The sequence below is a fragment of the Chelonoidis abingdonii genome, chromosome 13 (assembly GCF_003597395.2).
Source record: "Chelonoidis abingdonii isolate Lonesome George chromosome 13, CheloAbing_2.0, whole genome shotgun sequence".
NCBI lineage: Eukaryota > Metazoa > Chordata > Testudines > Testudinidae > Chelonoidis > Chelonoidis abingdonii.
In genome coordinates this window covers 15,352,350-15,364,732 of record NC_133781.1, presented here as the reverse complement: position 1 = coordinate 15,364,732, position 12,383 = coordinate 15,352,350, and the positions used below count along the sequence as shown (strand labels likewise).

Genomic DNA, 12,383 nt, shown 5'->3' with positions numbered 1-12,383 from the left:
AGTGTTGAATAGTAGTTCATGGTCTGCATGTAATGTCAGAGATCAAGTTGCTCATTGTGTGGAACCTGTCCGCGGGAGAAATGCTTTTGAAGAAACTCAGTCCAGCTGGGATCCTATAAAGTTTATTGTCCTTGCAGGTCATAAAATGGACTTTTCTTTGTTTATACAAACCTCTAAACCTCTAAGGTAGCATGTTGAATAAATTCCATGGCTGACATGATTTCCTGATGAAATTGGCCCACCAGGAGTCAGTTGTCTAGGTATGGAAACACCGTGTAGAGCCCTGGTGTGACATCTGGGCTGCTACTATAGCAAATGCTTTTGTGAATATCCTGGGTGCTGCAGCAAGCTCCAAAGGGAGGACATGAAACTGGTAGTGATCTCGGGTGATTATGAAGCATAGGAATTTCCTGTGAGATGTGTGAATATCAACGTGGAAATATATATCCTTCATGCCGAGAGCCGTGAACCATGTTCCCCTCTGAAGGGAGCGGATTATCAATGCCAGCGTAATCATCTTGAATTTCAGTTTCAGAATAAAGACATTGAGTCATCAAAGGTCCATGATGGGTCTCCATCCTTTGTCTTTTTTGGGGATTAGGAAATATGGGGAGTAAGAACCCTCTTCCATGGTATTGAGGTGGGACACATTCTACTGCTCCCTGGTTTAAAAGGGATTCTGATGAGAGTGGTCCCTGCCGGGGGATTGGGGAGGTGAATTGTGAGGGGAGAAGGAAAGAAACTCTACAGAGTATCCCTGATATATAATCTCCAGGACCCAAACGTCCATGGTGATCTTGTTCCAGGTGTGGGTGAAGAGGATAAGATGACCTCCAAACTTGACAGGGGAAGGCACAAGTGGCATTAACAATGGTGAACAAGTCTCAACCTGGATGTAAAAAATGGCCTTTGGTCTGAGGTTAGGAATAAGCAGAGGCTGTGGAAATAGGAGCTGCCAGAGGCTCAGGTGGACGCTGATAGTATGGAGCATCTGCAGGGGGTGGTTGTGGCCTGCAGGGCTGTCGCTAGTTTCTTCTCCTGAGGGCTGAAGTGTAAATCCCCAGAGATCACAGAATGGACTTCTAGTTAAACAGATGGGACCTGTTGAAAGGGAAGTCTAAGGATAGCGATTTTAACCTCTCTAGGAAAGCCCGACAATTGGAGTCCCTTTGCATGACCAGCCCTGTGCAGCCAAACTTCTGGATGCAGTATCTCCAGTATCCACTGCAGCTTGAGAGTCAACTTTGTCACTAGTTTTCCTTCGAATAGAAAAGCTTGGAATTGGGCCTGGTCTTCCACTGGGAGTCCATAAGTCTTACGTAGGTGTTGAAATTGTGTTTTGTTAATAAAGCTTCGTAATTAGCTAAATGAAATTGCAGACCTGCAGAGACGACCTTTCTACCTAGAAGCTTCAGTCTCGTTGGGCCCTTCTCTACCAATGTGGATGTCTGGTAATGCAACCTAAGTCTTTCTGTGGCTGCCCATACCACCAGTAATTTAGGGGCAGGATGGAAAAATAGAAAGTCAACTCCCTTGGCAGGAACAAAGTAGCATCTTTTGGCTGTTTTTGGCATAGGGGCGCAAGATGCACGTTTGTACCGAACTGCTTTGGCTGGATCTAATATAAGAGCGGCGATACTGGGTCAGATCAAAGGTCCATCTAGTCTAGCATCCTGTCTTCTGACAATGGCCAATGCCAGGTGCTTCAGAAGGAATGAACAGAACAGGTAATCATTAAGTGACCCATCCCGTTGCCCATTTCCAGCTTCTGGCAAACTGAGGTTAGGGACACCATCCCTCATAGGACTTCGTTGATCAGAAGGGTTACTCTGGCCAGTCCTTGTGGTTGTAAAATGTCCAAGAGTCAGCACTGAGGATCCTGGACCTCTTCCAAAGGGATGTGTGGATTTTTAGCGACCCTTTGCAATAGCTCCTGGTATTGCTGGTGGTCATCTGGTGGAGAAGACAAGAAAGGAGTGACAATATCGTCTGGGTGGTAGGTATAACATATTGAGTGCCTGTCAGGACTCCTGTGCCTTCTTGGAGATACTGATGCCTCCATCTCCTCTGGCTCTTCTGATTCCAATGATGATTTCATCAGCACTGGTGGGACCATTGGTAGCAGGCACTTTTGCCTGGGGGATGTAACTACGCCTGAGACATCAAGAACGATTCCTCCTCCAGGGTACGGACACTCCTCGGGGATGCAGGGTCCAAGAGGAGTGGGAACTGCAGGTAAGGGAATAATATATCCGCTGGGATTATGAAGGTTTCCGTATGGCCCAGAGTTCGGGGAGATTCAGCTGGGACACGTGAAGGATGTGGCTCATCTGTTGCCACCGGTCAGTCTTCGGATAAACGAGGTGGTACCTATCAGGGGCCTAGACCCCACTCACAGAAGGGACTGGTGTGTACTTGTCTTTCTGCTTTGGTCCCACTGTCACTGCTGGGACCCTCTTTCGTGCTTTGCCCTCCAACCTGGGAGTCTTTGTCAGAGCCAGTTCCGTGGGTTCCATTTGTGATGTCTTGCCCGACCTAGATCAGCTCAGGGAGGAAATGGGTTTCTTATGAACAGTCCTGTGAGGGGATCTGTCCTTGTGCCCATGAAAGCATCCCTTACTCTCATGGGGAGCCCTGCAGAAGTCGTCTTTGGGCTTCAGTGGTAAACAGTCTGCTCCAAACCTCTTGCTTGGAAGGGTGCTGCTAGTCAGTTGAGGCCGATGTACCGGGGAGAGTGGGGGGAAAGGGATAGAGAAAGTGAGGCCTCATCCTCTTCCATCAGAAACTTCCTAAGACAGAACTTTCATGCCTCTCGAGTTCTGGATGGAAAAGATGAGTAAATATTGCACTTTGCTGATATATGTGCTTCACCCAGGTGGTACCGGCACCAATGATGTTGGTCACTAATGGAGAAGGAACGACGGTAGGAGACGCAACTCTTGAATCTTGGGACTCTGGGCATAGTCCCAGGACCGGGAAATATTGTCTCCCAAATGGGAGCTGGGATGGTGGGGAACTTATCCTACACTTACTATAAATGTATGCTAACTAAAACTAATAAACTAGATATAAAAACTATTCACAACAAGATTACTTTACAGATTATGCACTGAAGAAGGACATTATTCCAACTCAGGCCACGAGACAGTAAGAAGGAACTGGAAAGGCACTGATCCGCATTGCTCCTTATAGCCTCAGTCAGGCGCACAAGAGAAACCACTGTGCATGTATGAGTCAATGGACACTGCTCTGAAGAATGTCCGGACTTGGGTGCAGGACATGTATGTGTACCCACGTGTGGAATACACATAGGGACCAGTACCTGAAGAAATAGTACAATTATTTATTCATATACTATTTATGTAAAGGGTTAGATTACATTTTCTAACTACACAGATGAGACCGGCATGATGCAGAGCCATGAATTATTATATATAAATGTACAAAGTAGACAACTTCATCTTCAGTGTCACTCTAATGTTGGCACAATACAGATAAAATACTGGATGCATAGGAATCTCAGCTACAGCTAAATAACTTCTTTAAGCCTACTTGATTAGCAGTGTAAAAATAATTTAAATTTTTTTAAATTCCTCTACCTTAAAAACACCTAAAGTCATTAAAGAGTTAATTCAGTATTACTCATGCACACAAATAACTGAAGTTTTAGCTTGAACAAAGACTACTTTCTGACAGCTTTCCAGCAGATAATGACATAATTCAACTTTACTTAATGCAATACCCACCCCCACCCCTCCCTGATCACCTCTCACTCCCTTTAAGTTCCACAGCCTCTTACCTGACATAGCTTCAAGTTCCACTGCTCAGAATAGGAAACTTGTTTCAATGGTAATTATGATTCACAATCTAGGCAAATACCCACAGGTGACTATGATAGCTCAATCTACATTTTAAAGTCCTTACAGGTCCTACTGACAGCTTGGTATAATTCTGCTCTGCGCATTATAGTGTTCTACTAGACTGCTTTCTTCAGACAATTTACATATTAGGTCACAGCATGACCACAAAACAACTAAGTTACCTTTAGTTTGGTCCATTTTCCAAAGCTATGGACCCCTGTTGAGATGTACTAAAGTCCAATGATTCAATATTTTAGGGAGGATCCCTCTTCATTCTGGTGTAAAACTTATGGGGAGGGGGATGAAGGAAGGTGAAGAGACTATTTACATACAAGAAGTTTTTTCTCTTGGCTGATTTTTGTTCTCTTGGCTGATTTTAGGGATGTACAAATACATCTTCTCTTTCTGCTTGATCCTGTAGTGAAGTCACAAATCATGTTTTCATGATGTCAATTTATTGCCATGGAAAGAATTGTGATGTCCTGATTTTGGCATTATGACTTCACTGCTGTATCAAGTAGGAGAAAGGGCTGCACTGTGTGGAGAGCAAAACCAAACAGCTTTAGTATTTAAATATAGTAAGAAATCTCCTGGAAAACATACAGATTTATATTTAAGCCTGAGTTTTCATTAGTATGAAAAGTGGTAAATTTCCAGTAAGAAACCAGGAATCTCCAAATTCTGACTTAGTGGGCCAAAAATTTCTAGACTTATGGTGGAAATTCAGCAGTAGCAGCAGCAGCAAAGCATGAACACGATCAGATCCATTTTTCCTCTGCACATAGGTAGTACAGACAGTTCTCTACTGAACAAAAATATACTATATATACACAACACAGGAGTAAGACAAGTATCAGAGAGGTAGCCGTGTTAGTCTGTATCCTCAAAAACAACAAGAAGTCCGATGGCACCTTAAAGACTAACAGATTTATTTGGGCATAAGTTTTTGTGGGTAAAAAACCACTTCTTCAGGCGTATGGAGTGAAAATTACAGATATAAGCATAAATATACTGGCACATGAAAGTACCTTTTGTAAGGTAACTCCCTTCTCTTCATGTGCCAGTATATTTATGCTTGTATCTGTAATTTTCACTCCATGCATCTGAAGAAGTGGGGGGTTTTTTAACCATGAAAGCTTATGCCCAAATAAATCTGTAAGTCTTTAAGGTGCCACCGGACTCCTCATTGTTTTTTAGGAATAAGACAGTTAGTTAAAATGTTTGGAAGGAAGAGAAACGAAGCGAATACAGAGGTGCAAAGTGTTTATGTGACTTTTGCTCTACCTCCACTTTTGAGAAGATAGCGATTAACATCTTGTATGGTGGTATTAATGGTAGGCCCAGTCGGAACACTTCCAGGAGTGACATCTGGGTCATTTTCAGGGTCAATATTCTGCAGTCCTTTCCACGGCACTCCAGGATGAAATTCTATTTTAAAATAGCAGAAGCAAGAGTGTATGAAATTATCATCTTTTGCTCTAAGCTCCCACACAAGGAAAGACATTGATTCAGTAAATAAAACCGCACTAAGATTCAGTTACATCAGTATTTTTAAGGTAATGTTCTTGTGTCTTGTTACCTGGCGGCCAGTTAATACTGGAACCATTGGAGATTTTATCACTATCAGTTTTGGCACGTGACCAGCTGTGAGGAACAGCTACAGGTGGACTAGCTGGTGAATCGCTGTTTTGGATCAGATCGTACCGTCCATAAGAGTCATCAATGGAGGACTTTCCTGGAGGACCAATACTTAGACCTCCAGGAATAGCACCTGAAATGATAGAAGGGAAAAAAATAATTTGTTTAGGGGGCAGGACTCATTTTTTGGCTGCTCCTTTCATCCCTATTATATTTGGTAATTTTTCTTGTCCTTAAAACTTTCTCAAGTTTAAAAGTAAGTAATATAATTAAAATATACATACAGTAAGAAAACAAAACAATCACGCAAGATTTAACACAGCTCAAGATAGTCTTTCTTGGCATTTCCAGGAACTCAGTCTGATAAAACATCAGTAACATATCAAACTGTAAGTTAGCTAACAGCAATTCAGAGAAGATCTCTTGTCAAAAACAAGCACAAATGGATAAGATGATTCTGAATTGGAATTACAAAACAACAAGTTAATGTGGGAAGCAGAAATATTTGCAGGCTAACAGCTATCATTGAAGTGAAATGATTTGTGCTGCTAATGACAAAGAAGCAGAACACAGTAATCTTAATAGAGCACAACTCTGAGCAGAGCTGGGAATTTAGGACTCAAGATTTTGGAGGTGGAGTTGGGGCAGGAAGTTAAAATGCATTACAGTTAGGACAAAGGTGATGCAGCTCTGTACTGAGGTACATTGGCATTTCTGTGAGGGATGTTTGCATAATACTGATCACATTAAGGCTGGTTCTAGTTGGTGCTATTATTCACTCATTTTTCTGAACTACATTCACCAAACCAAACACATTTTTAAACAAAGCCTTAATGGAAGGTTCTATATATTGCAACCATAATGACACAGCCTATACAGTAAGAAGCTCTTTAACAGTATTAACTTAATAGTTTATAATCTGAAAGGATATTTTGTACTAGCTCTTATAACAGACAATGCCTACAAATTAGGTTGCTTTGCCAATCTGACCATCATGTCCTAAGAGTACTAACTGACAAACATAGATGTGACATACCATGCTTGCTAGAATTCTGGTCAAGTGAAGAAGCAGCACTAGATAGATTATCCATTGAGTTGGGGTGTGTCCACTGAGGAAGGCGAGACTGAGACTGAGAAGTATCCTTCACTGACAAACCACCAGTAATGTCCATGCTGTTTACATTCATGTTTGGATTCAGCCCAGCTAAGGGGAAGCAGATAGGTTGTTACATATTTCTAATGTTTATACTCCCCCAATTCCCAACATTAATTCTTGGTCCTTAATGATCCACACAAATGAGTTACTGAACTTTAGATTTGAGATGAAATAGTTCTGTATATACTGTATGTCAATTTACCAAAAGCTGGTCTCAGTCTGCTGCTCAATAAATTCTACTCTTCTAAAAAAATATCAATATATAGTTTCTGCTAAAACTCCCACTAACTTCAGATAAAATTAAACCATTTGACAATGAGAAAAAGAACCCACTGTAGGGATGTATTTTAATGCCATCGGCATTTCCACTTTAATTCTTCCTAGTTGTCTCAGAAAAGGCATTTTGCATTAGAATTCAAAATTAACACAAGCAAGGAATTTGCAATGTTCCATCACTGAGACGGATCATTCCTGACAACTTTCCAACAAATCCTTGTCGGAAATTCATTTCATACCAATGTTTTTTTAAATTATTAACACCTCAGCCACCAATTGCATAATACTGATGTGTTATTCGTTAAGTTGGTGCTCTTCTAGTTAGAGTCACATTTAATGCATTTAAAAATTATAATATAGACTAAATGATACATTTTTATAATCAATACATAGACAGTATTCTAGGGAAGAACTTTTCTATATTTCCAAGATGGGAATCTCTGGATTTTCAGGAAATGATTCTGCAAGTTAACAGATCAGTGGGTGCTGAGCACCTTTCAGGTTTAGGCCCTTCATATATTTATAAGCACCTTTTTGACCTTGTGGTGCTCATCATTCTAGTATCTAGCATACATTAATATACCCTTTCAGCTAACCTGTAAGATAAGTATGTATTATCAACCCCACTTTACAAAGATTAGACAAAGGCACAGATAAATTTCCCTATTTGCCTTATGTCACACAGGAAGTCTGGCATAGACAGAAATCCAATACACATTTCTTGAATCCCATTCAATTGCCTTGCACACAAAACCATCCTTAATATCCTCTTGGTGCAAGTTTTAGTAAAAAACATAGTCCAGTTAGACTGGAACTAGTTCATAATCAGACTACATTCTGCTGATAAAAATAAACACATTGACATCTAATGCACTGTAATCCAGTTTAAAGAGGAGGGTGGTAGGGCATTTTCTGTAAGAGATCCTTGGCTTTGGAAGTCCGCCCCCCTTTCAGTGCACCAGAATCAGGAATTAGCTTTCTAAGTACACTGCTAAGTTCATAATTTCTCTCAGGCTTTTGGTGGAGTGAGTTGAGGTAGGCCATTATGATGACTAGGTGTAGGGCTACTACAGTGATAGGGATAAATTATTGTAATTTAGTATAGCAACTCAACATGCATTTCATTCACATGCTCTTTGTAGATTTTCTCTTGTATTTTTATATTTTTAGTACTGTAATGCACCTAGAGCAGTGGTTTTCAACCTGTGGTCCATGGATCCCAGGGGTTTGTGGTGTGGTGTGGTGTCTGCAGCCAATGTCTAAGATTTCCAAAGCGGTCCACCTCCATTCAAAATTTTTTAGGCTTCCACACATGAAAAAAAGTTGAAAACCACTGACCTAGAGCAAAGGATAGGTGCTCAGAAGTTGAAATAATTAAACGTATAAACACCATCCCCAATCTTATGTAAGTGGTAGCTCAAATGAAACAACACTTACCAAGAGGGTAAGGAGCAAAGGTGTTCGGTGAAGACTGTTGCTCTTTGGTCTGCAGGTCAGGTAGGCCGGGAGCCTGGGGATGGGGTGAAAAGCTATCCATGGCTGATTTGCCTGCAGAGGGGTGCAAAGATAGATGTGGAGGGGGAGGCTGCTGCTTCATAAGCAAGGCCTGGGCCAGCTGGCGCTGGTGCTGCTGGATCTGCTGCTGCATGTTATTGATTGTACGTGCAACCTGGCAACAAAAGACAAAAAAAAACTCAACAAAAGCTAGATAGCACAAAGGTACACAAGCCATGTTGCCCCACTTTCTAAACTGAATCAACACAACATCCAGCCCTTTGAAACAAAGAATTAACTGAATTAAGAGTTCAAGAGCATTCTTTCAATAGTGAGGAAAGTATAATTGCATTCAGTACCACTGGTATTCTTTTCTTTCAATATTCATCCATGCAATATAGTTTGGTTTACTTAAGGCTACTTTAACTGATTTGGAGTAATTAATTAGAATCTTTATAGGCAGCTGAAACCAGAATCTAATGTTGAAATCAAGTTGGCAGGTTAAACTTACTTGCTGCTCCTGTTGTCTCATAGGTCCGGAAACATTACGCTGAGCCTGTAACATCTGCTGCTGGATTTGTAAACGTTGGTACGCCTGCACGTAGGAAACAAGGAAGGTAAAAAATCATACATTAAAAAAAACTAACATACTTGTTTGAGGTGTGTTTGTAAGTTACAAAATATAAGGTGTTGGTCCTGTACTTAGCAGGGAAGGAGAGCTAATAATGGCTGACATCAAGAAGGGTGAGGTGTTTAATGCCTATTTTATTAAAGTCTTAATTAAAAAGATAAATTACTACAAGATACTTAATACAATTAATATCAGCAAAGGGAAGGAATACAATCCAAAATATGGAAAAAATAGGATAAAAACTATGTAGATTAGTTAGATGCACTCAAGTAGGCAGGGCCTGATGTAATTGATCTTAGAGTACTTAAGGACACAGCGAAACAATCTCAGAACTGTGAGATAGACGTGGTAGATCATCTATGAGAACTCATGCAGGACAGGTAAGGTCCCACATGACTAAGCAGCAGTTCTGCAGAAAAAGACCTGGGGATTACAGTGGATGAGAAGATGGTTCTGAGTCAGCAGTGTGCCCTTGTTGCCAAGAAGGCTAACAGCATATTGGGCTGCATCAGTAGGAGCACTGCCAGCAGATCAAGGGAAGTGATTATTCCCCTCTAGTCAGCACTGGTGAGCCCACATCTGGAGTACTGCATCCAATTTTGGGCCTCCCACTACAGAAAGGATGTAGATAAACTGGAGAGAGTCCAGCGGAGGGCAATGAAAATGATCAGGGGGCTGGGGACAGAGGAGAGGCTGACTGAACTGGGCTTATTTAGTCTGCAGAACAGTGAGTGAGAAGAGAAAAATGAGGGGGGATTTGATAGCAGCCTTCAACTACCTGAAGGGGGGTTCCAAAGAGGATGGAGCTCGGCTGTTCTCAGTCGTGGCAGATGACAGAACAAGGAGCAATGGTCTCAAGTTGCAGTGGGGGAGGTCTAGGGTTGGATATTCGGAAACACTATTTCACTAGGAGGATGGTGAAGCACTAGAATGGGTTACCTAGGGAGGTAGTGGAATCTCCATCCTTATATGTTTTTAAGGTCTGGCTTGAAAAAGCCCTGGCTGGGATGATTTAGTTGGTGTTGGTCCTGCTTCGAGCACGGGGTTGGACTAGATCTCTTCCAACCCTATTCTTCTATGATTCTATGATTGGAGAATGGCAAAAGTAGGACCTATCTTTAAAAAGGGAACAAAGACTACTGGAGAACTATAGACCTAACTTCGATACCTGGAAAGATACTGGAACAAATTATTAAATAATCAATTTGTAAGCAGCTAAAAGATAACAGGGAGATAAGTAATACCCAACACGGATTTGTCAAGAACTAATCATGCCAAATTGACATAATTCCCTTCTTTGATAGGGTTACTAGCCTAGTGGACGGGGGTGAGAGCTGTAACCATGATACTTTGATTTTAGTAAGGCTTCTGACACAGTCCCACATGACAGTCTCATAATGGAAATGTGGTCTAAATGAAATTACTATAAGATGGGTGCAAAACTGACTGAAAGACCATATTCAAAGAGCAGTTATCAATGGGTTGTTGTCAAATTCGGAAGATGTATCTAGTGGGATCCTGCAGGGCTCTATCCTCGGTCTAGTACTATTCAATATTCTCATTAATGAAGAGTCTGCTTATTAAACTTGAGGATGTCACCAAGATGGGAGGGATTGCAAGCATTTTGAAGAACAGGATTAGAATTCAAAATGAATGTGACAAATTAGAGACTAAATATGAAATCAACAAGATGGAATTCAATAAAGATAAGCACAAAGTACTACACTTTGATTTTTCCTTCCTAAGGCACAACTACAGAACAGGGAATAACTGGCCTGGCAGTAATTCTGCAGAAAAGGGTCTACGGGGGTTACAGTGGATCACAACTTCAAAATGAGCCAGCATGATGCAGTTGCAAGAAAAAGGTCTAATGTCATTCTTGGGTATATTAACAGGAGTGTTGTGTTTAAGACATGGGTGGTAACTGCACACAAGACCAGGTTCTGACATCCTTACATTAAGTAGTACTTTACTCCAGAAGTTGTTTCATTGATTTCAGTGGGACTAGATGAGGAATGAAATAATAATCAGTGTTAGTATAAGAATTTAGTCATGAAGTTTTGATTTTCAGACCTGTTTTTTCAAGCACTACAATGCTCAGTTATTAAAGAGAGTGAATCTAATTTTCCTTCTTAAAATTGAGAAAGGTAATCAGAGACTAACAGTAGTAGCAAAGACTAACCAGGGAGGATTTCAGTCAGTGAGTAAAAGTAAAGTGTTAATAAGTAATTTTTAAAAATACATCAGCAGTTTTACTCCTCACAACTAACAAATAAAACTCCATGGCTACAGAAAAATCTATAGTCCCCAAATAATATTTGTAAATAAGACATCACTATGCCACATATTACTAGTGCTATTTGAGAGCATGCTATACACTACACACATCAAAAATGGAGACAACTGACTTTCTAATTACAGCTACTAGCATGAAAAGGACAAGTGTCCTCAGTATTAAATGACAATACAGAAAATTAGTCACTGTAACAATTAAGGAGCATTAGGAAAAATAAAACATGATTTTATTTCTTGAAGAATATGTAACTATCAAAGGAATAACTATCTTTAAAAAAACCCAGTAGCATTGTTCTTTTCATTTTTAAAACTAAGCTGGCACTTCTCTTATTTTAAATGTGATGTGCAAATCTGAAGAAATGTCTTCAAGTCTGATGTACACCTCATTTGCTGTGCCTTTTAACTCACCAGCTGCAGCTGATAGAGCTGGTTCAACATCGTCATATGCTGAGGATTAATTGGCGAGGTTAATAGTGCAGGGTTGAGACCAATGTTTTTTGCTGCAAACTGCAAAAGCTGTGCTTGAACCTGGGAAACAGAGAATACAGCATATCAGATTTAAGCATGGTATGTGTGCTGTTAAAACTGCCCGCAATGTAAATAGCCAGTAAGAGCCATACATCATCAACAAAATACATTTGCAATTTGATGAGTTGTCACCAGTTTTAGGAACGCTATATCAAATATAAACCTTTAGAAGAGGGCAACTATATACACAACAATAATCACAACCAAATCTGTTGGGATGTCAGGATTTCAGGAAGGTGGACTTTGGTAAGCTCAGAGAGCTGATAGGTAAAGGTCCCATGGGAATCAAGACTGAGGGGAAAAACAACTGAGAAGAGTTGGCAGTTTTTCAAAGGGACACTATTAAGGGCCCAAAAGCAAGCTATTCCAATGGATAGGAACGATAGAAAATGTGGCAAAAGACCACCTTGGCTTAACCACGAGATCTTGCATGACCTACAAAATAAAAAGGAGTCATATAAAAAATGGAAACTAGGTCAGATTACAAAGGATGAATATAGGCAAA

At 40.6% G+C, this 12,383-nt stretch overlaps 1 protein-coding gene across 11 annotated transcripts in view; it reads right to left on the bottom strand.

The window, feature by feature from the left end:
- The window catches only part of TNRC6C (trinucleotide repeat containing adaptor 6C), a 590,484-nt gene that overhangs the window by 22,430 nt on the left and 555,671 nt on the right, over nt 1–12,383 (bottom strand). For all 11 annotated transcript variants that reach the window (XM_075071765.1, XM_075071766.1, XM_075071767.1 and 8 more), the window contains 6 exons: nt 11,759–11,878; nt 8,936–9,019; nt 8,368–8,599; nt 6,535–6,702; nt 5,440–5,631; nt 5,145–5,288 (listed from right to left, as the gene is read on the bottom strand). In XM_075071765.1, the coding sequence (XP_074927866.1) occupies nt 5,145–5,288; nt 5,440–5,631; nt 6,535–6,702; nt 8,368–8,599; nt 8,936–9,019; nt 11,759–11,878 (940 nt within the window). The remainder of the gene's footprint in view (nt 1–5,144; nt 5,289–5,439; nt 5,632–6,534; nt 6,703–8,367; nt 8,600–8,935; nt 9,020–11,758; nt 11,879–12,383) is intronic.